This window comes from Dendropsophus ebraccatus, chromosome 4 (assembly GCF_027789765.1).
Source record: "Dendropsophus ebraccatus isolate aDenEbr1 chromosome 4, aDenEbr1.pat, whole genome shotgun sequence".
Taxonomy (NCBI): Eukaryota; Metazoa; Chordata; class Amphibia; order Anura; family Hylidae; genus Dendropsophus; species Dendropsophus ebraccatus.
Window position 1 is genome coordinate 104,382,025 of NC_091457.1, and position 25,333 is coordinate 104,407,357.

General features: G+C 42.6%; 1 protein-coding gene across 1 annotated transcript; it reads left to right on the plus strand.

The window, feature by feature from the left end:
* The first annotated feature begins 1,067 nt into the window (after window positions 1–1,067).
* Window positions 1,068–24,942, plus strand: GRM2 (glutamate metabotropic receptor 2). The gene is given in 6 exon segments (XM_069968684.1): window positions 1,068–1,130; window positions 10,357–10,743; window positions 13,043–13,880; window positions 14,341–15,404; window positions 22,730–22,898; window positions 24,857–24,942. Coding segments are annotated over 6 exon segments (2,607 nt in total).
* Window positions 24,943–25,333: the final 391 nt, after the last annotated feature.

The window sequence follows — 25,333 nt, forward strand, 5'->3', positions numbered from 1 at the left end:
AGATAGATAGATAGATAGATAATAGATAGATAGATAGATAGATAGATAGATAATAGATAGATAGATAGATAGATAGATAGATAGATAGATAGATACAGACAGACAGAAGATAGATAGATAATAGATAGATAGATAGATAGATAGATAGATAGATAGATAGATAGATAGATGATAGATAGATAATAGATAGATAGATAGATAGATAGATAGATAGATAGATAGATGATAGATAGATAATAGATAGATAGATAGATAGATAGATAGATAGATAGATAATAGATAGATAGATAGATAGATAGATACAGACAGAGAGAGGGGTGGTGCGGAGGGGGAGCTGTAGGAGCCATGGACACTAGATGCTCATCAGACTCTGTGACACCTGCCACCTGCACATGTAAGGAGCATGTATTATTGATAAGATGTATTATAGATAAGGACGCCTGGGATTGCTGGGTGGGGAGGGGGTATGACATGAAGGATATCCTTCAGCTACCATACTATCATAACTCATGGACTAAGGTGGGAAACAGCCTCTGGGCAACAGCAACCCTACCATGTATCCTGACATTTTTCTCTGCATTGGAAAGTCACTGATTGTTCCTCAGGCGAAGAACTAACAGAGCTGTGCTGCTAATGGGCTGACAGCTTATCTGTGTGCTTTAACTGTTGGTCATTGATAGATATTCTGACTTGGTAGGAGACACCTGGTCATCAGAGATTCAGTAAATTCTGGGCTGGTTGATGAGAGGTCTGGTTTACTGTACTGTAATGTCTATGTTTACATGCTGCAAACCCTCTGTGGATCTGCTGGAGATTTCCAGGAGCAGAGAATATCTAACAGAAAATCATCAGAGTTTTTGCACAAAAGAAGGGTTTAAAATATCTTTCAGATTAATAGCAAATCATCTGTGGGAATGTTGTGGATTCTCTGCTGCAGTATATCTACTTACATACCCTAAGTGGAGATTTATTTGTCACTTCCTGCTTAACATTAAAATTGTGTTACTATGAAGGATATAGTGGAGCAGGAGGGGTTTTAAAGATGAGCAACCTGAGAAATAAATGGAATGGGATCAAAATTGGGGTTATTACGGGTTGTTTAGTTTTGGGGGGAAAAAAAGATAGCTGAGGTGTCACCTAACCACTGTGAATAAATATATCAGGGGGCAGCCCAAAAGTCTGGTCTATGATCTATTTCTATCCAGGACTGTATCTATAACAAGGGGACATCCTCTAAGCCCAGAGGAAAGAAGTTTTCCGTACATGCATAGAAAGGGATTCTTTACTGTAAGAGCAGTGAGACTATAGAACTTTTCTAGAGGAGGTGGTCATGGTAAACTTAATAGGGGCTTGGATCTAGTTCTCTGGTGTAATAATATTACAGGTTATAAATACTTTGGGGGACATTTATCAAGGGGTTTGGGCCTAATTTTTGGTGAATAATTGCATTTTTCACCCATTTTTAGTCTAAGTTCTATTTATGAACCAGTATGCGACAGGTGAATATTTTTAGATGCAACTTTTTTTTAATCTGCCTGTTTTAAGTATTCACCCAAAAGTTCGCATAATCCGGGATTAGCGCCCAATTTATCATTTGCGACTTTTTAAAAAGTCGCATAAACAGGCGCAAACTTACATCTGGTCAGAATCAGGTGAATAAAACTGCGTAATTTTTTGAGCCTTTTTTGCACCTTTTATTTTGATGCATTTACTATGGCAGTGCTACATGTTAATGAATCAGTCACAAGATATTAAAACAAAATACACACCAATCCCCATTAGAATAGTTGCACTTATTAGACTTCTTAGTAAATGTCCCACTTTGTGTCTGGGGAAGGGTTATTGATCCAGGGATTTATTCTGATTGCCAAATATGGGGTCAAAAAACAAATTTGTTTCCCTAAGATTAGGGCAAAATGGCTTCTTCCTCTAGGCCTGTGAGTTTTTTGCCTTCATCTGCATCAATACTGCAGGGTAATAGGCTGAACTGGATGGACCAAGGTCCTTTTTTCAGCCTTACAAACAATGTTACTATAAGAAGTAGGGTTAAATGACATATTACTGTGCCTATAATTTTAACAGCTCCCTCAACCTAACATGCTGATCAGAGATTTGCTGCTGCTGGTAGGAGGAAAATGTTTGAAGCACAAGATTTGCACCCACTAGACACATATTTCACCAGTTCACTTACATTAATAATAATTTTCTGGGAGATCGGTGGCATCGGTGTCTATACGTGGCATGTGAAATTGAGCGGTAAGGCCGCTCAAGCAATCCATGTATCGTTCATGCAGCCATGGAAACTTAGAGCATAGATATACATATATCTGTGCTGTCAATTCCCAGATCACACAGCAGTACACACTTACCTATTGAGCTGCTGCTGTGATCCAGAATCCTGTTCTCCGGCTCTCCTGTCCAGCTGCTGTGCCATTAGGCCTTCTCCAGAATGATTGACAGCCAGAGGAAACAGAGCCTGAAGATACAGAGAACCGGAGAACAAAATGCCAGATCACAGCAGCAGCTCACTAGGTAAGTATGTACTGTTGTGTGATCTGGGAAGTATGGACTGCTGTGTGATTTGGAAACTGATAATAAAGTCTGCACTAAAAATACAATCACATGATCGCTGTTGCTATCACACAGTACCAGTTTCTTGCAACACTCCTGGCCAATAATAGGTCAGTGGAAAAGACCCTTTACAGAGGACCCCCAGACGAAGGCACAAAACACACGTCGGGGTAGTGATGGTGTTCTGGAGAAAACATCTACCATTTCACTTGTGGGTAAGTATTTGGTCAGGAGTGGGGTGGGAAATGACCTACAAAGGCTGTTAGGCTATAGCCAAACATACTGTGTATGCACTGTCACTTTATATAATAGTATTTAGGCTGCAGCCCATTGTTATGGATTATGCACTTGATTCCATATTCCTGTGTTCTTTTTAATAAATTGTTTGTCCTGTACTGGTTCTCCACAATTGGCACCCAGTTTTTTAGTGTGTGATTCTTTAAGTGATTCTAATGATATCTGAAAATTAATTATGTAATAATGATTTTTTGCTAAAGTATTAATTTTTTATATTTTTGTTAGCAAGGCCTTTTCCATGGTGTATGCCGGGGCGCATCTTAATAAATGTGCCCCTCTGTCTAAACAGGAGGTGTGTGGCCAATAACTGCATTTAAATGGCCGCACGAATGATACAAGATAATTTGTATCATTGGCCATGCGATTAATCGGGCCTTGTAAAGCCATCGCAAGTGAGCGCTGATCTCACTGACAGGCACTTGTTTGTGTCCATAATTGTACGCATATTGGGTTATGTAGAAGGACCCTTGTGGCGGTATGAACAAAAGATTGAAGTGGAAGGAGTATGGTAAGCCACTGCTTCACCCCCTCTTCACTGCTGGGATGTGACAGCAGGAACGGTAAGCATATGTAATGCTTATAAGTATATGACTGTGTATATATGCGTGATGCTAGGTGTTGCTAGGATTCAAAAAGATCAGAAGCACAAGCCCCAGCGCATATGTTTTGCAGCTTGACAAAATTATATATGGCATTTAGCATAATTGTAGAAGACAGCAGCACAGCCAAACATTCAGGTAAGGTGGTTACATACAGTCCCAGATCTTGATCAGGGACCCAAAGGTATACTAAATGAAAAAACAAGCAGCAACAAATATATATATATATATATATATATATATATTTTTTTTTTTTTAAATAACAGAACAGGTTTCGATGCATGCCTTAGCATAAACCTCAATCAATATATAAGACCATATCTCTGAATAATAGTCATGTACCTCCTAAATAACAGTGCTGATTACAGTACAAATATATTCAGTGATGCACAGGGGGAATCTTCTTCCATTGGGGTCATTAACTTTCCATTTTTTTCTCTCTATCTGGCCCAGATGTGTGTCCACCCCCACAGTAATTGTACCCTTTAAAACAGGCCTGTAGCTAAACCCCAAGAAATTAGATATCACTATCTTTAAATAGCTTAGGGTGCTCTGATCACACTCCTTTTTACCGTTTCTTGAGATGCCCTCCCATTCCCAAGATATGTGGGTTTATAATTTGACGATTCAGTGAACTTAATTGTAATAATGGGAGGAAATATCAGGTAATGGATGTGATTATACAGTCAGAGGGTGGGAATGTTAAAATGAGGTGCCTGTTTGCCTAATATACACTGCCTGACTGAATAATCACTCCCATCACCTTATATTCACTCCTATTATTAAAATTAAGTTTATGCCTATCTAATTACTGCATTAACTGAATTGTCAGACAAACTATAGGCCCCGCATATCTCCGAAACGGGAGGGCGCATTAAGAATCTGTATAAAGTGTGTAATCAGGGCACCCTCAGCTATTTAATGGTAGTTACATCTTATTTTTGGGGAGCTGGCTACAGATCCTCATTAATTCCCCTATAGTAATAGTGTGCCTTTAATGGTAGTAATATCAGCTTTTGGGGAGCTGGCTACAGATCCTCATTAATTCCCCCATAGTAATAGTGTGCCTCTAATGGTAGTAATATCAGCTTTTTGGGGAGCTGGCTACAGAGCCTCATGAATTGCCTCATAGTAATAGTGTGCCTCCACGTAGTAAAAGTGTCTTTATTGTACCGGTGCCAACCTGGCACCCTTTACACAATACTTCTCCGTAATATTGGCTTCTAAGTGCCTCAACTTCATAATGCTGCCCCCTCCCCCCCCCCACACTCAGTTAAAATACCCAATAGTGCCCCTATTAAGTAATAATGGCCCTTAATATTCCCCAATAATGGAGCCCCCTTATGGCCCCCACAAAGTGATAATTCCAGTTAATACCCTCCGTTAATGGAGTCCCCTTTAGTGTCCCCACTAAGAAATAATGCCTTAGTACCAACCATTTAGTTTTAATAGCCTTTAGTAGTCCTACTCATCAGTTATGTCCCTTAGTGTCCTCCCTCCTCAGTAGCAATGTTATCTGGTGAATAATAATGCTCCCCTATTTCCCCAACTTAATAGTAGACTCCCATTATTAGTGGTGCTCCCCATGTTGTCTTCCATTTAGTAATAATGCCCCCCATGGTGCTCCTTTCTCATGTACTGTAACCACATTATAAATAAATAGTCAATTATTCGATGGAATAATACTGATATAGGTACATTCCCAAAAACGAATAAAGCCCCTGTTTCTCTCTGTTCAGGCTAGCAGCCAATAAGACCCTGGGGCAGGTACCCCATGCAGGTGCAAAGATATCATGTTATTACGCTGATCTGTGTTGGGATCCTTTCCCAATGCCTCATAGGTAGGCCTAAAGTACCAGCTACTTATAGAAGTGAATGGTGGAGACGGGATCACACAGCTTTATGCTCTGCTATTGTATATGTATGTGTATCTATGTCTGGAGGATACAGATGCACTTAAAGGTGGCAGTCCTAAAATGCTTTGTGTTGGAGATACCCCCTAGTATAATGTATATGCAGGTATGTGTTGAGTATATAATGTGTGTAATGGGAATACAGTGGTACCTTGGTTTAAGAGTAACTTGGATTGAGAGCGTTTTGCAAGAAGAGCTCACAGTTTTTCAAAATTGTAACTTGTTTTAAGAGCATTGCTTTGGTTTAAGAGCTCCCTGTACTGGGTGGGAATGCGAGTGGAGGAGGGGCATGTTCTGCATAGCGGGGTCTACAGCACTGTACTCTGACCCAGGAAGTCTCCCTCACCTTCCAAATCATAGCAGATCCACTTCAGGCTGGGGCCTGCATCAGGGGACAGGAAATCTCTTCACAGCTTTAACCCCTCTTGGACAGAGTGTGCTGCTTGCTATACTGTGCCCACATATGTCCTGGGAAACACAAGGGCTGACAGAGACTGCAGGGCGCATGAAGGAATGAGCAGGGCAGATGTGGGCACATACATGCAGCGCTCTCTGTCTGGGGAGAGAGGGGCTACAGCTATGAAGAGATTACCTCCACAGTCCTGTCCTCTGATGCAAGCCCCAGCCTGAAGTGGATCTGCTATGATTTGGAAGATAAGGGAGACTTCCTGGGTCAGAGTACAGAGCTGTAGACCCCGCTATGCAGAACATGCCCCTCCTCCACTCGCATTCCCACCCAGTACAGGGAGCTCTTAAACCAAAGCAATGGTCTTAAACCAAGTCACAATTTTGAAAAACTGTGAGCTCTTAAACCAAAACTCTCTTAAACCAAGTTACTCCTAAACCAAGGTACCACTGTATATGTCTGTATATGTGTGTGTGTTTGTGTTGTATATAGATGCATTTTTTATGTGTTTATATGTATTTTATGTACTATACGTGTGTGCACTATAGTAGTACTATGTTTTGTGTAAGGTATAACTCATTATAAATGTAGGTATGTTTATTACATTTTATGGAATGGAGAAAATTTTGATAAGTTCTAGGTGTGTATGTGTGTGTGTGTGCGTGTATACACATTGGGGTAGGCACCACTAAATCTTTACTCTGGGTAAAGAAATGCCTACCTTACAACTCTGATGTGAAGACATTATGAGTTACGGAAAGCCTGCCATATATAACACATTCAGATATGAGGAAATATACACAGGAGACAAGTGATAGAGTGAATGGGGGGCAGGGATTGTCAGCCAGATGGATGAGTGGTAAATAAAGAGAACAGCAGATTACTGCTCAGTATATACTGTAGAGTCCTCTGTGAATGGCCGCTCTATACTGTAAAGGACAAAGGCTTCCAGGCTGCCGGTGTCCCCGGGTGAGGGTCTGGCCACTAAGGCGTTGCAGGGCATACTTAGAAATTTGAGTACAGCTGAACAAAGGAGAGATGTGTGGGAGTCGGAGAAAAAAGGGGAAAGCTGAGGCCCTCAACCATATGGGATTTATGCCAAGAACGGAAAAAATGTGGATTAAGGCAGTAACCTAAGAACAGCAGAAAATCACCCAAGCACCCCCAAGGCTTAAAATGTAACCTAGAGGCAGATTCCAGTCCTGTAGTTTTCTTACTGTCTGCAGGACACCGGTCAGAGGACCCTGCGCTATATTCCTGTACCTCACATTCACTGACACCCATGGCCATAGATAGCATTAGGAAGTTAGAACCCTCTCATTTCCTGATACAGGTCTCACCCAGTCATTTAATATACTCTCATCGTTGACCGGTATCTAGTCATTGTAAGGTTTTCTTAAATGATCCAGCAGCACAGAGTATTTTAGGATGTGAGTTTGCTGATCTTATGGGAAGTCACAGATAGGGTGTCTTAGCAGAGGGGGCAGAGTATTTCTAGTATGTGTTTGTGTAACACTACATGTTGTATTCTGAGTAGGGTGGAGGTTGACAAGGCACTTCTTTGCCCAGTTTGATGACATCCAGTTATAGGCTGGGTTCACACTGCGTATGAGTCCGGCCGTAGTTCGTACGCAGCCGTACATGTGCGGCTGAAACTACGGCCGTGGGAAAAATAGACATGCGGCCGGATTGCGAACATGCGGGCGAACCGCGAACATACGCCCATAGTAGACTTATGCTTCCCTAGCTTGTTTCGAAGCGATCTCAAACAGGTCATTTACTTGGAAATCTTCGCCCAGCCCAATAAAACACACAGAACCTTTTGGATCTAAAAATCACGTTCAATTTGGCTGAAATAAGTACTCCGTACGGGACCGCATGGAAATCCACAGCCGTGAGTTGGAACATTTCCGTCCTCAAACAATGGTCTTGTTCATTTTTCATGGCACCGTATACGATCCGTCCGTAAGCTCATACGTAGTGTGCACTGTGCGGCCGTATATCGTATACTTTCAAGCAAACGCATCAACCTCAAAACTACGTGTGTATATTCGCGGTTCGCACTACGGCCGGAAAGATACGTAGTGTGAACATAGCCTTACTGTATATATCCTCCGACTAGTGATGAGCGAACATCCCGATGTTCAGTTCGGATCCCAAACACAAACATAAAAAAAAAAAAATTACAGGTGCAAAGTGTAAATTACGCAATTGCATACGCAGTTCATTTGCATGCATTTGCATACACATTTGTGTACAGATGGCGTACGTTTCGGTCTAGAGTTACGCATATGTGTGCAGATTATCAGACGCAAAGCGTAAATTACTCAGTGGCGTATGCAAATTCAAAAATGTTGAAAAATTATTACCTAACCATTCCGATCATCTAACAAATTGTTCGTGATCGGCGAACACAATCAGCGTCATGTTCGTACGAACATACGAACATTTACGAACATGTTCACTCATCACTACCTCCGACTCTGAACAGATAAGAAGTGTGTGGGGGGAGGCTGGGAAACTGCTTTTTGAGTACAGAAAGAGGCTTTTCTACCTGATAAAACCTATTACAGAATTTTTTTAAATCACTTGTACTATTGATTTCTGAAAAAAAAAAAAAAAACAAACAAAACATGACAGTTACACTTTAAGGGGTATTTACCGTGGCTGTGCACTGTTGGATATACCTATAAATGGTGTATATACACATAGCACTGCCTCCACATCCTAACCTGTAAAAAATAAGGTGTAAAGATAGTAACGCCCCCCTGTCTCTTCCTGTAAATGATGTAAGTACTAATACAAATGCCCCCTGTCTCTCCCTGTAAATGATCTAAGTACAGTTAGTACTGCCTTCTTGTCTCTTCCTGTAATTGATCCAAGCACAGTTAGTACTGCCCTCTTGTCTCTCCATGTAATTGATCTAAGCACTGTTAGTACTGCCCTCTTGTCTCTCCGTGTAATTGATATATGCACGGTTATTACTGCCTTCAGGTCTCTCTGTGTAATTGATATAAGCAAAGTTAGTACTACCCTCTTGTCTCTCTGTGTGATTGATCTAAGCACAGTTAGCACTGCCCTTCTGTTTCTCCCTGTAATTGATCTAAGCACAGTTTGTACTGCCCTATTGTCTCTTCCTGTAATTTATCTATGCACAGTAAGTACTGTCCTCTTTACTCTCTGTGTAATTGATCTGAGCACAGTTAGTACTGCCCTCTTGTCTCTTTCTGTAATTGATGTAAACACAGTTAGTACTGCCCTCTTGTCTCTCCCTGTAAATAGTGTAGGCACACATAGTATGGACTCTCTATCTCTACCTATAAATGATGTAGACTGCTTTCTTGTCTCTCTGTGTAAATGATCTAAGCACAGTTAGAACTGTCCTCTTGTCTCTCCATGTAATTGATCTAAACACAGTTAGTACTACCCTCTTGTCTCTCTGTGTAATTGATCTAAGCACAGTTAGTACTGCCCTCTTGTCTCTCTGTGTAATTGATCTAAGCACAGTTAGTACTGCCCTATTGTCTCTTCCTGTAATTTATCTATGCACAGTAAGTACTGTCCTCTTTACTCTCTGTGTAATTGATCTGAGCACAGTTAGTACTGCCCTCTTGTCTCTTTCTGTAATTGATGTAAACACAGTTAGTACTGCCCTCTTGTCTCTCCCTGTAAATAGTGTAGGCACACATAGTATGGACTCTCTATCTCTACCTATAAATGATGTAGACTGCTTTCTTGTCTCTCTGTGTAAATGATCTAAGCACAGTTAGAACTGTCCTCTTGTCTCTCCATGTAATTAATCTAAACACAGTTAGTACTACCCTCTTGTCTCTCTGTGTAATTGATCTAAGCACAGTTAGTACTGCCCTCTTGTCTCTCCATGTAATTGATATATTCACGGTTAGTACTGCCTTCTTGTCTCTCTGTGTAATTGTTATAAGCACAGTTAGTACTGCCATCTTGTCTCTTTGTGTGATTGATCCAAGCACAGTTAGTACTGCCCTTTTGTTTCTTCCTGTAAATGATCTAAGCACAAATAGTACCGCCCTCTTGTCTCTCTGTGTAATTGATCTAAGCACAGTAAGTACTGCCCTCTTGTCTCTCTATGTAATTGATCTAAACAAAATAAGCACTGCCCTCTTGTCTCTCCCTGTAAATAGTGTAGACACAGATAGTACTTTTTCTCTCTAAATGTGTGTTTTTATACAGTTATGTGCTAGCTATATCCTATATTTGCTTTCATTCAATTACATAGGATTAAGAAATCCCATCTTTCTTGTGTCCCTCACCTCTTATCACTTGTAGCTTTAACCTCTCTGTCTCTCTCTCTACTCAGGATAAAAGCTCAGTTGTCTTTCTCAGGGTTCTCTATGCCTCCTCTAGCCCTGCTTATTGCTCTACCTGGTCATTTCTCACAGTCCCCTGGGTGCCACCTTTTGTCCTCCAGCAGCTCTTAAAGAAACTCCTCATTATCTGATTCTTACATCAGATCAACTTTGTTAAGCCAATGGCTAATCTCTTCTGGACGCTGTTCTTGCTTCCCATCTTTACCTCTGAGAAAAGCAGCAAGATTCCCAGACCGGAGATCCGTATTGAAGGCGATCTGGTAATAGGAGGCCTCTTCCCAGTCCATGAGAAAGGTGGCCCTGGTGCTGAGTGTGGACGCATGAATGAGCACAGAGGTTTGCAGCGGTTGGAAGCCATGCTCTTTGCTTTAGATGCCATTAACAGGGACCCTAAAATTCTTCCAGGACTGAAACTGGGAGCTCACATTCTGGACACCTGTTCTAAAGATACTTATGCCCTGGAGCAAGCCCTGGAGTTGGTGCGAGGATCCTTAACTCGGGGAGATGGTCCTCAGTACCTCTGCCCAGATGGATCCTACGCTATCCATGGGGAGACACTTACTGCAATCAGTGGAGTCATCGGAGGGTCTTATAGTGATGTCTCTATACAGGTAATAGTAGGAAGTACATCTGGACTTACACATTCAATGCATTGAGAGATAGGAAACCATTACATATGATCAGTCCATTGTCTGTCATTCAACATTTAATAGAGAGGTAGCTCTTCATTGTGTGATTATAAAAACCTAATTTCATACATATGGGTGTTTATAGTTTGTAGTGGGGGGTCCCTCATTTAGAAGATTGATCTATTAGCCAGAACTGAGAACAGGTACCAAGAATGTCACTCATTCTTTCTCTGGAAGATCTGGTACATCTGCAGGGACCATATCATAGGTGCTATATCATCTTCATTGTTCCACAGATTATAGATGATTATTGTGCTCCCGGCAGCAGGACACTGGGTGGTCGTCTTTCATTACTGAGGTCATATAACCCTTCCCTTCCGCTTCTTGTTCTGCTGATTCATACAGCTGGCCTTCCATTTCCCAAGCTTTATGCTTTTTATAACTTCAACACATATCTGATAAAACATAATGATAGTGAGCGCAGTGGGCAGATCCCCATGACAATTTGCTTCCACACTGGTCTTAGTCGACGTCTTCTTTTTTAAATCTTGTGATTTATTTGGAGTCTAGAAAAATATCTTAAATGAAAATCCATAGAAATACAATTTTCATTGAAATCCACTTTCCTCTTATCAGTTACATGATTGACATTGAATTTGTGTTAAAGAGTTCTGTAAGCAACAATCTCCTGGAGATATAGCGACTGCACCATAGACTGTGTTATATCCATTATATTTAATCAGTATGATACCGAGGTTTGTTACATAGTATGGTTAAAAAAAGACAAATGTCCATCAAGTTCAATTAAAGAGGGGATAGATGAAGGGAAGGGGATTGCGTCATAGAAGGTTGTGCCAGTGGCTGGGGTGAACCAACCCTTGCAGTGTAGATGATGGATCTTTTCAGAGACAATTGCCGTAAACAGTAAATGGCTAAAGTGTCACTCTCATCATAGAAAACTTTTGACATGTCAGAGAGATGTCCGGGCCGAGTGTTTAGACCTATACTGATCGCTCCCCGCGCTGTGCCATTGAAATCAGTCAGGCTCTATAGACTTACATAGACTATCAATTGGAGCCCAATTGATCAAGTGAGACAGAGCTGGGTAAGGGAGTGTGGTCTTCTCCTGGCTTGTTCTCACGACCACGGACAATTTTAGGGACCATTAAAGTGAATGCAGCCATTCACATGATCCGTGCCACAACCCGCACCGTGAAAAAATAGAGCATGTCCTAGAGTGGATCTTGGCACGGATCACCCCACCCCCCACCCCCCTGCTGCCCAGCTACAGAGATGACATAAGAGAGCATGATGTGCTCTCCTGTCATCGCATCTACTACTCACCTATTCCCTCGTGCTGACTGGCGTACATGTTCACCAGAACGGGCTGGGACTACACTGCCTGGAGAAGAAGGCAGCGTAGTCCCGATCCTCCTCCGGATCGCGGCACGGATCGTGTGAATAAGCCCTAAGGGTTTGAACACTCAGACCTTAAACAATCAAAATTTATCTCGGACATGTCAAAAGTTTTTATGATGACAGGTACACTTTAAGGCATCCATGAATAATGTAAATTGACTGAAACTGATCAAAGAGAAAATAAATACCATCTTGGAGCTTTATGTACTAGAGTTGGGTTTAAGACAAACCCCAAAGGTATTTGTCTCCTTAGAGCCTATCAAGAGTGGTTTTTGGTTCTGACACTCAAGGATTTATGTAAATTATTGTTACTTTCCTGTGCTCCGATTTCTATGACTACAACAGCCTCTTGTTTGATGTAGTAGTACTATGGTTAATGCAGTGGAAGATTCAGAACATAGATCCCACAGAGACTCAAAGGCAACGCTATACAGGGTGCATCCAGATCTTGTTCCTTGAGGGGGCCTAAAGTCCCCATTACGGGGATCCTGTTACAGATATTGCATTGGAGCCCAGGAGCTTCAAGATACAATTCTAAGGACATACCCTTGGTTTTTTGGGGTTTTTTTGGGACGGGGAGTGTGTCTCACTCTTGAATGTCAATAAACATGATGGTGGGATTACGTCTCCTTAACCTGTAGCCCTTTTGTGGCTACATAAGCTGTGTATGAAGAGTATCATACTCACCCCGGGATTGCTTTCATATTGGCTGACCTCATTCCATTTGATCCTTAGACAGTCATCAGATAATGTATGTACGATTACATAGGTCACAGGTTATTACACCACCATCCCTCATGTCTTCTTTAATGATTTCTATCTTGTAACCGTACCTCATGTTGTCTCATATAATCTCCTCCAGGTTGCCAATCTTCTTAGGCTCTTCCAGATCCCACAGATCAGTTATGCCTCTACAAGTGCCAAGCTGAGTGATAAGACCCGCTATGACTTCTTTGCCCGCACTGTGCCTCCTGACTTTTATCAAGCCAAGGCTATGGCAGAGATTCTACGATTTTTCAACTGGACCTATGTGTCCACTGTAGCATCTGAAGGGGACTATGGTGAAACTGGCATTGAAGCCTTTGAACAGGAAGCAAGGGCTCGTAATATTTGCATCGCTACCTCAGAAAAGGTTGGACGCTCCATGAACAAGAAAACCTTTGCCAGTGTCATCAAAGCCCTCCAGCAGAAACCAAGTGCCCGAGTGGTTGTGCTCTTCACCAAGATTGAGGACGCCCGGGAACTTTTGGCTGCTGCCCAGCAACTCAATGTTTCCTTTCTGTGGGTGGCAAGCGATGGTTGGGGAGCACTGGAAAGTGTGGTGTCAGGTAGTGAAGAGGTAGCCGAAGGAGCCATTACTATAGAGCTGGCATCTTACCCATTGTTTGAGTTCTCAAGATATTTCCAGTTTTTACACCCCTTCAATAACACTCGAAATCCATTCTTTAGAGAATTTTGGGAGAATAAGTTTCATTGTCGGATGAATTCTTCTGATTGTACTAAGCATTCCCTCCAAGATGTCAAGTTTGAACAAGAGTCTAAGATTATGTTTGTGGTAAACGCTGTATATGCCATGGCTCATGCACTGCATAACATGCAACAGACCCTGTGTCCTAATGCCAGCAGTCTCTGTCCTGCCATGAACCCAATAAATGGACGCCGCTTCTACCGGGAATACATCTTGAATGTGAAGTTTGATGGTGAGTTGGTTTTACTTTGGGAAACTTTTGGCTATACACAGCGATGATCATTTTATTTAAAATATTTTTGCTGGTAGACCATGTTCTAGTATGTTTTATGTATGATGAGCAAATTCAATGCGCTTCTACTGTGGCATTCCTCCTCCAGCATGGCTTAGCTCAGAGTTCTACAACCTGTGACTCTTCAGCTGAAACAAAACTATCCCATCTAACTTGCCCTGATGGCCTGCATCCATCAGAACATGCTGGGAGTGGTAGTTTTGCAACAGCTGGAGAGCCACAGGTCAGAGAACTTGGTGTTGTAAGTTGCACACAATACAGCTGCTGTAACGTCAATGCCTCTGCATTGGGAATCTGATCATTGCTTGTTTCACTTTCATTGATCACACCTACTTGCTAGTTCAGATCCTAATTGACAAATGCTATATTGATTACTCATTTTTCTTGTTTTTTCCTTTAGCTCCATTCCCTCCCCCAGACACTCGGAGCATTGTGAGATTTGACAAGTTTGGTGATGGAATAGGTCGTTACAACATCTTCAACTTCCAAAAAACAAATGGATTCTACAGATACCAAAAAGTTGGCTACTGGGCTGAAGAGTTAACACTTAATACCAGCTTGATCCCATGGGCACACAGTTCAGTGCCTGTGTCTCAGTGTAGTGACCCTTGCAAGAAAAATGAGGTGAAGAGCATGCAACCTGGGGATGTTTGTTGCTGGATCTGCATACCCTGCCAGCCACATGAGTACCTCCTTGATGAGTTCACTTGTAAAGACTGTGGTCTGGGATACTGGCCCAATGAGGACCTTAAGGATTGTTTTGAGCTTCCTCAGGAGTACATCCGCTGGAGTGATGCCTGGGCTCTGGGTCCGGTATGCCTCTCCTGTCTGGGTCTACTTTCCACATTGTTTGTTGTCTGGGTGTTTGTTCAGAACAATAACACACCCATTGTAAAGGCTTCTGGCCGTGAGCTATGTTACATCTTGCTGATTGGAGTGCTGCTCTGCTATGCTATGACCTTCATCTTTATTGCCAAACCATCCACTGGGGTTTGCACCCTTCGTCGTCTTGGACTTGGCACATCCTTTGCAATTTGTTACTCTGCATTATTAACTAAGACCAACCGAATTGCTCGTATCTTCAATGGTGCACGAGATGGGGTCCAGAGACCTCGGTTTATAAGTCCAGCCTCACAGGTTGGGATTTGCATGGCTCTCATCTCTTGCCAGCTCCTTGTAGTATTAGTTTGGCTTCTTCTAGAGCCTGCTGGAACTCGTAAGGACACTGCACCAGATAAACGATATGTGGTGACACTGAAGTGTAACAGCGGTGATGGCAGCATGCTGTTGTCCCTCTCATACAATGTTCTTCTAGTTCTGCTCTGCACCTTGTATGCATTCAAGACAAGGAAGTGTCCTGAGAACTTTAATGAAGCCAAATTCATTGGTTTCACCATGTACACCACCTGCATCATCTGGCTGGCCTTCCTGCCCATCTTCTACGTCACCTCAAGTGATTACAGGGTGAGAACCAAGCTCTTATTTCAGGGGGACATATTTACATGTTCCAATAGTTCCAATATAAGTAATAGCCCCTTTTCTTGCATTTTGCCATTTATAATACTGCTATCTTGTTGTGTGACAAAAGGACCCCCTTAGACACCAAGTCCCAGGTGTGACTTTTATTGCTGTGCCCCCACTGTATAGATCAGGGAAATAACAGGTCATCACTAAAGCCCAAATAAAAAACCGTGTGTTGAAACCTGACAACTTTTCCACCGCAAATCCCTCTTGGCGAATCAACTGCAAAGCCTGCATGTGTTACTTAGAATTTTGCCGCAGGTTCACTGCAGATTTGATCTTTACACAACATGAGCATGCTATGGATTTATAAATAAGCTGTTCCTTTCCTTTAGTTGGGTCATGTGATCTCATGGTGGTGACCCTCTGGAAGTAACATGTGTTTCCGTGGTTTACTGGAGTCAACATCTCACCTAGCAGAACCTCCTATATGCTGCATGGCCTGTTCTACACAAGCTCTCCACAGAGGGGAGACAGAAACTCTTATTAGAGTTACCAATTATGACTTTATAGCTCCTGGCATAGAGTTATAATGGAGGTGATGAGAGTTTAGCTTTAGGGATAGCAATGACTCTAGCTGCCATTGAGATGCCGTGCTAATGCATAGCTTCCAGGGATATTGTGGCTTTGAAGGGGTGAGGTTTGGCGAGATGTGGCTTGTTAGGGGGTGGGGTTTGTGGGTTTGACTTATTATGGCAGGATTTTCAAGAATTTCCCCATCATTTCTAAACATTTCACTGTATTTGTTCTCACTATAAGGATGGTACAAAGAGGGCAGTATGGGAGGGAAGGGGTGTCCAACCCCAAACGCCATTTGCTGTTGCACCATCAACAAACAAACAAAGAAAAATAAAAGTAGAATATAGAATAATCAAATCACACAGCTGAAGATAGGCATTTCTTTTTTTAGTCTGGAATAGGTGGTAAGCTACCAGTATACAATTGTATATGTACTGCCATACCTTGACTATATAATAGTTATAGGCTATGTTCACACTACGTTCCGGGTCACGGAACGGCCGGTCTCTGGCTGGATCATCTCGGCCGCTACTTAAGTACCGGCCAGATGATCTTCCGGCCGCGGAGCTCTGATGCGGGCGCATCAGCGCGCACCCGCATCAGAGCTTACCATAGCACACAGTGAAGCAAGCGACCGGAGCCGCTCGCTTCACTGTGTGAACTGACAGGTCTTTCTGACATGTCAGTTGTTTGCGGCGGTGTATGGGATCCCGGCCGGAGCGCACACGATGTGTGTACGCTCCGGCCGGGATCCCATAGAACAACAGGCATTGTTCCACCGCGGTAAGAGTACTTTTACGTAGTGTGAACATAGCCATATACTTTATATATATTAACAAGCTGCAAAAAATAGTAGATATATTACCATGGGCCCTTCCCAGACCCATTTTAAAGGGAAACTATCAGCAGGTTAAACAAATTTAACCTGCTGATTGCTTTCTCGTGTGAATGGGGCAGTGGGAATAAAGGTCTAAAAAAACAAAGTACCAACAAAGACATTCTATAGTAAATATACACTGTTGAGTCACATTATTATGACGACCAGAGCAATCCAGAGTAATCAACGTGTGCAGTATGGACAACATCTAAACAGGTTGTAAGTGACAATAATAATATCTTTTTATTTATATAGCACCAACAGATTCCACAGTACATTACGATTCTGGAGTAATTCAATAGGGTCCTGGTGCTGACAGTGTATCCTGCAGCTGCTGAAGGATGCATGGAGGAGGGTCCATCAAGTGAACACAATGATTGAAGTGATCCTACAGATGCTCAACTGGGCTCAATTCTGGGGAATTTGTGGGCCAGGGTAGTACTTTGAAGTCTTGGTCATGCACCTTCAACCAATGTCAGATATTTATAGCCGTAACATGACACATTGTCTTGCCGAAAGATACCATTCATCCCAGGTAGGACAAGCAGCATATTTTGGTAAATGTGATCTGCAAAGAAGTCCACTTTTAGCCACCTTCATGGTCAACATTTACCTCCCACATCAATGGCACGTGATGATGCACAGTTTCACCATAGCAGCACATAAATAACTCACAAACGGCAGTTTCAAGAATACTGACACCATTGGCCCGAAAGCCAATTATTATCACATTTTGCAAGTCTGCCCATGGCAGCAACAAGAGAAATGTGTGCAGACAGCCTATGGCACACCTTATCGACCATGACATGTGATTCCTTCAGGAGTTAAGTGCTGCCAACATTGAAAGAAGGAAGTGGTTAAAATAATCTGACTTGACTGTGTACATAGACAGCACCACTACAAAATATAGATTTCAAAAACAGCTGTTTGTTAAAAAGAAAACCAGGAAAAAATTGTACCTTCCAAACTGCTCACACATAGTCTAAAAGTAACTATGTTCAGCCCATTTCTAAGCGTACATGGTTTTTGTGGGACTCAAAAGATAAGGCACCTGAAGAAAAAAAAACTTAGCTTAGAAATGTACGAAATATAGCCACTATTAGGCTACATTTAGTTCATTAAATTCTATAGACCTTGCAGGGATGATATATGCATCAGATGAAATGTGAACAGGCATCAATTTGTTACTGGTACACTATTATAGATACTATGTAGCTGCCCTTTATACTTTAGCATCAGTGGCATAGCTACCATGAAGGCAGACCATTGCACTGCACTTCAGCATTGCACCTTCAGCCGCAAGAGGGCTCCAGGCCAGGTGAGTATATGCAGAAGTGGGGGTGAGGGGGCTATACAGTTTTGTGCTATGGGGCCCCATGAATCCTAGCTATGCTCCTGTTCAGCATTGTTGTTATGTGGGCACAGTGATGTACTGTATGCAGGGGCGTAGCTAGATGTTCAGCCTAGGGGGGCTAGGGAGTCTCAGTGGGACCCCAACTGATTATGTTACCCATAGGGAACCTCAGTAGATGACAATGCTTTCTGAATAGTAAAGGGTATTTTCTACCACATTATTCATAGTGAACAGGGACTGAAAACAGTGGAAAAGACTTTCTACATTTCACATATATAACCATGTAAAAATTAAAGGGGTTATCCAGCATTGCAAAAACATAGCTGCCTTTTTCCAGAAACAGCGCCACTCTCCCCCAAAGCTTGGATGTGGTAGTGCAGCTCAGTTCCACTAAAAGAGAATGGAACCAAGTTGTAATACCACAAACAACATAGAGGAAGCTATGGCGCTGTTTCTGTTTCCTAGTTAGCCATCCATTCTTCTATCCCTTTATCTCATATCTATCTGTCTAATATCTATTGGGCTGAGGACTACATGACCAAATTAGCAACATCCGAAGGGTTTTCCCGCAGTACCAATAGAGTAAATGTATAGTACAAATGCTGCGTAATAACAATAAATATTCCCATAAAGTTCAAGGCAACTATACTAAATAAACTATATACAAAAAAGCCAGACTGCTGCAACATAACTAAATGGAATAATTACTTTATTAATTCATAGAAACAATACATTAAAATGTAGGAGAAATCAGCCCCAATAGTCATGGTGTACAGGATATATGAGAGCAGCCAAATTATGCCTCCATGTAGTATTTAGGCCCAATTTTAGCCCTCATATAGTTTGCAGGGTCCCTCTTTGCTCTCATATAGTAAAAAGGCAACCATCTATACCCTAACATAGTAGAATATCCCCCCTTGTTCCTCCATATAGAAGAAAGACCCTCCCTGTGCACCCCCATATAGTAGTCAGGCCTCTCTGTATCTTCATATTGAAATTAATCTTCTACGTGCATCCGTAGAGTATTTAAGCCCTCTGTGCCCCAATAAAGTTATAATTTCCCTCTCCTTCCATGTAGTAGTAGTTAGGGCCCTCTGTGCCCTCATATAGAAGTTAGACTCCCCTCTTTGCATCTATACAGTATTTAGACCCCCCTGTACAGGCAATCCCCCAGACCCCCCCCCCCCCAAAAAAAAAAAAAAAAAAAAAGAGGTAGTATCCTACATGTAGGCATCCCCTCCAGCACCATCTCGTGTAGGAAATCCCCCTGGTATGTATTCCCCATGCAGCCACCCTCTTCCCCAGCAGTAATTTCCCTGGTAATCCTTCTGGTGGGCACCCCCACCACCACTATGATTAGACTGTACCTCCAAATTAGGTACCCCCTTTTCAGTTCACCAGTACATCCCATATCCCAACCCCCATAGATAACATCCTTCCCAGGAGTTAGCGCCACCCACTCACATAAGTCTCCTCCACTATAACTAAGGGAAAAAAGCCATACTTACCTGCTGTGCGGTTGCAGTACTGTAGTCGTCTGATGTCAACTCTCTCCCTGCTCTGTGAGCACACGAGTGACATTACTCATGTCCCACAGCTCTAAGGGAGGGAACGGCCTCTTGTGGCCACAACAGTGATTGGCAGGGTGGAGAGCAAATGCTTTCCTCGCCTTATCAATCACCCTGATGCATTCAACTGTATGTTCTTCTGGCATACAAGAGCATACAGCTAAATGGTCAGACACAACATAGGTAGCTGCGTGGGCCCCCCAGGAGCACAGGTTGCTGACCAGGGGTAATCTATAGCCAATTTGTTAAGTCTGTCTGCAAAAGCAATAGCTTTTGCAGACAGCATTAACTGGCAAAATCTGTGTGGGCCCAGGAGCGGCCGCCCCCTCTTCCCCCACCAAATTAAGCTACTGACTGTATTATACATTATAACATTATAACTGTATTATATTATACATTATAACATTATAACAGTAATGCTGAACCATAAGGAACAACTACATAATCAGATACATATATTGACCAAAGTTGAGGAACGTTGACCTGAAGTTCCTTATTGGGTTGGGATACTACCCTTCAGTGCTGATTGTAGGAGATGGTTGGTACCAGGCTGCTGAGAGCAGAAAGAGGATGAAGGATGGGTTCTTTATGTGGGCAAGAAAAATGGGAACTTGCCTAAAACGGGGCACAGCCTGTTACAGTAGAATTACTTCTTAGGGGTACTAAGAAGCTCTGTGTGCAGCCACACAAAACGTACAGATGCCAGGCAGTGTGTGTGGTAATGCCAGGAGCTATCAGAGAGAGAGTAGTGGATTACATCAGCCAGACTATTAAACCAATAAGTATTGACTTAATAAAAAGCTATATTGTGTGCAATACTGCTCTTAAAAAATAGCCTTGGCACCAATATGGTGGCTGATGACCCAAGTCACATGATCCTGATACAGTATTGAAATATGTGGATCAATCAGAGCTGGGATGAAACAAACAACACTGCAGGCATAGTGGTGGTGAGAGTGCATTAAATGGGCAAAAAGACTGTCTGGGAGTGTCTTTTCAAATGCAGGGTCTTTTTTTCACACCTTGTATAACTTTCCATTCCTTGTATAATCTCTGATAGCTACTTGCAGCTTTCTTATATCTTCTTTTATTAAAGTATTGTATTGCCCAATATACACTTTTACTTTTACACTAAAATTACGCGAAATGCTTACAAAGTGTTTTCTTCCCTGCACTTGCTACTGCATCAAGGATTACTTCCTTGATAACATAGTGATGTCACGACCCGACTCCCAGAGCTGTGCGGGCTGTGGCTGCTGGAGAGGATGATGGTAGGGGGACACTGAGGGACACAGGGCACTGGAGGGACACTGAGCATCCCTCTGACATTATCCTCTCCATCAGCCACAGCCCGCACAGCTCTGGGAGTCGTGACATCACCATTTTATCCAGGAAGTGACATCACCATGTTATCCAGGAAGTGAAGCCTTGATGCAGTAGTAAGTGCAGGGAAAAAAACACTTTAGAGCGACTCTGTACCCACAATCTGTCCCCCAAACCACTTGTACCTTCGGATAGCTGCTTTCAATCCAAGATCTGTCTGGGCTCCGTTTGGCAGGTGATGCAGTTATTGTCATAAAAATTTACTTTTAAACTGGCAGCCCCGTTCCCTATGGGAATGGCCTGGATTGTGTTTGCATTAGGCTGGCACAACCTCTCCGTCCCTCCTCCCCGCCCTCCTCATCATTAGGAATGCTCCAGGAAGATTGTCTCCTATTCCCCGCCTGTGTCAGCCCAGCACATGGGCTGGATCGTTAAGGCCCTGTGCAATGTTTAGCTAGAGAGAATGTTCCAGTGGCATTCCTAATGATGAAAAAATTGGGGAGGAGGGACGGAGGGGTGGTGCAAAGTTAGGGCACAGATACTCCCGTTTGGCACGGGGTTGTAAGTTTAAAAGTTGTTTTTTAGGACAATAACTGCATCACCTGCAGAACGGACCGCAGGACAGATCTTGGATTAAAAGCAGCTATCCAAAGGTACAAGTGGTTTGGGGGGGTTAGATTGAGGGTACAGAGTCGCTTTAAATGCATTTCCCATAATAAGTGTATATTGGTCATTTGTATAACTTTTGGGGGGCAATACAATACTTTAATAAACATTTTCAGCAGACTTTTCCTTTAATCCACTTTTCTTTTATATCTGTTGTGTTCCAGTAACACCTCTGACCATGAGATTTTTCCTCTGTAGATGCTATAATGATCAAATCTCTATAAAATGCCTTAAGATATACTTGTCATTTCAAAAGATTTTTAAATACCTTTTTGATTTTGTTAGATAAACCCATAGTAACAAGGCAATTTTAGCACCCCACAGCTGTTATTGAGCCCCTGAGAGTCCCCTTTTTGGTGCACAAGCATAGCTGTGCCTCATTCTCTCCATTTCAGGGGACAGAACCAGAGCTGGGCTGTTTGCTGGTACTACACACATAGAGCTTCATTTCTCTGACTACTGTGGCCAATCCCAGTAAAACACTGCTAGTGAAAGTGCATTGAACAGGGGAGATCATTTACTCAGTACACTACTAAAGGGTGTGAGGGGAGAAGAGGTTACTGGTGCAATGGGTTTTCAATGTGATAGGTCAGCAGAAAGGAAAGAAACAGCAGCAGCTGTATTGAAGGGGTTACACTAAACACTGAATTGTTGCTGCCACAAAGGGAGACACCAAGCAGCTAAAACTTTAGTGCTGTTTTTCTTGGGTAAGGAGTAATTTCTGGTAAAGGATGTGACATGCTAAAAATCACATCACAGGCTATCATCCACTATCCCAGTGGATAGTAAATATATTTTATTTCTTTTTTTGTATCTAATGGACATTTCTTTGGTTGATGTTGGCATTTTTGTTTTTTAAGTATACTACAAGCATAATGAGAGTTTTTATATCTCTGTTATGATCAGATTTACCATTATATGGATTACCCACTGTTTTACACTGGCTTTTCGTTACTTTCAGGTTCAGACAACCACCCTGTGTGTGTCAGTCAGTCTCAGTGGTTCTGTGGTCCTAGGATGCCTCTTTACTCCAAAACTCCATGTCATCATGTTTCAACCTCAAAAAAATGTTACGAGCCACCGCAGTGCCACCAATCGCTTCAGTGCCACAGGTGCTGGAGGGTCCCATGGTAAGTATGAGGTCCGATCTGTTATAAACCCGATCCATTTGAAATTGTTCCAGGCACCAAAATGCAGACCCTATAATTTATGCCTCAGACTATGCCTCATAATTCAGACACTAGACAAAACCAAGTAATTTAGACCCTAGATCAGAACCTAATGTTTAAACCTCAGACAATACCCCACACCAAACCTATATATTATGATACCAGGCTACATAATTCAGACCTCATATCCCAAAATTCAGTAGACACGTCAGACTGCTTTAAAGGGGTATTCTACTCAAACATAACTTTTTATATGTTGCTGCTCATGGTGAGACTAACTAGGGTCTTCAGTGCCAAGGACCACATCACCTCTTCATAATCCCTAATGCCTTATTGGTAAGCAAGCAGGGTATGGCTTCCAGTGCTGAGCCCTTGCAATCACAGATATGAGTTGTAGCGTCTCAAAGCCAGTGAGCTAGCCAGACTTTCTACCGGAAAGGAACAACCAAGCCAAGGGGGGTCTCCAGTCAAAGAAACCACCTACCAACTAACTAAAGTCAAAAATGACAGCACAGCAAGGTATCAATCCACAGACAGCTGTTTTGGGGTATTTTCCCCTCATCAGTGTGGAGCAGGATTCTACTACTAGCCAGAATCCTACTCCACATGGCTCCTGATCTCCCATAGAAGTCAATGAGAATATGGTTTTTGACAGTAACACCTCATGTTTTTTATGAAAGAAAAGGAGCTGAGACTATAGAGGAAGAGGATAAATGTTTTGTCATGAAAAAACATTGTGCAAAAGTTATGTCTGAGGGAAGCCTTACCATGTCACCCTGCCTTTCATAGACCTTGAGCAGCATAGAAATTAAAGGGAAACAATCAGAAGGTTAGAAGCATCTAACCTGCTATGTCACTATAGCACACATGGCGTGGAAAATGAAGGTGAGATTCTTACTTTGATCCTCAGTGCTGTTTTTGTGTAGTTTAATCCATATGCTAATGAGACAGTTTAGTGCACTGGGCATAGGACTACCACCCTCAGTGCACTGATTCGCCCTGACTGGCCCATCCCTTTTAATGAATACTGATCTGGCGCCCTGCAGTGATGAGTGTCGGAGGACTATATGCCCCCCGCCCCCAGTGCACCAAACCACCTCATTACCATATGGATTAAACTACAAAGTCCACAAAAATGACACAGAGTATCAAGGTAAAAAAATAAGTAGAGATAGATTGGTGCCTTCTACCTACAACTGTGATGAATATTTGGGACTTGGATTTGCAATATAATGTATTGAATATAAAATGCTACAGATCCTTGCAGGCAGACATTATTGGGTGTTGGTATCAGGGCATGCTGTGACTTGTGGTTGCAGAACAGCTGCTAGTGACACATTTTTGCCTGAGCTTCATTTAATGTATCACTTGGAAATGGAAACATGACAATTGTGCAAGAAGACTCACAATTCCCTCCCCAAGCCCCCCACTTATCCGTGAATAAACTGCATTAGCTCTTATGAGAAGAGCTGAAGGGGCTTCATTATTCAGTTTCAGAGCAGAAAGGGAATCACTATAGAAAAGTTCCCATATGTTGCTGCCATTATCTACAGCTCAGAAGTGGAGAAATGCAGAGTGAAGACCACAAACCCTTTCTCCACTGTTGTTTCCTCTCTGCCCCTCCTGCCCAGGATGCCCCAGGGGTTCTTTTAATGGGTTGATTTAAATTCATGTCCATACATAAGCCGCTGGCTTCCCATTAACCTGCAGAGACTCAGCATCTTCTCTAACAAGGGAGTTAACAAACTGCTCATTAATGCTACCCCTTACAGTAGTGCTAAAGTAGCAGAATCACAGAACCTATATGTCCCTACATCCCAATAATAACCCCATAAAAGACCCCATAGAAAACCTGCAGAAACACCTGTCTGCCCCAATAAAGAGTATGGAGAGGGTCCTGGGCCACGGGAATAATTAAGTTGTATTTGCAGGTTCCACTGTACAGTATGTCCCCACAGTGTGCAATGGGCGTGAAGTGGTTGATTCTACAACCTCCTCCCTCTGATGTGAGTCCTGGAGAGATGGCTGGAGCTGATGATGCAATGATGACATCATGGAAGGTCCGGCCTCATCTGGATTCTGGAGGACTCTGACCCAGTCATCTGTAGTGGCCATCAGGAATGGTCGCTCAGATACATTGGTCTTGTAGGACTCAACTCCGATGCCAGTCCTCTCCTTATATATCCTTGCACAAACTCTTTTCTTTTTGGCTCCAAAATTACACTGGCCATAAGAAACATAAGGGCCGTCCTCAGGAGTATGGCCTCCCAGCCAAGGAAGAAAAAGATGAGGCTACAAGATGGCGTCCAGCTCCTTACAATGGAAATATGTACAGAACAAACAATGGCTGAGAAGTCCCAGCAGAGGGATATCACTAGACATGTACAGTATCTACA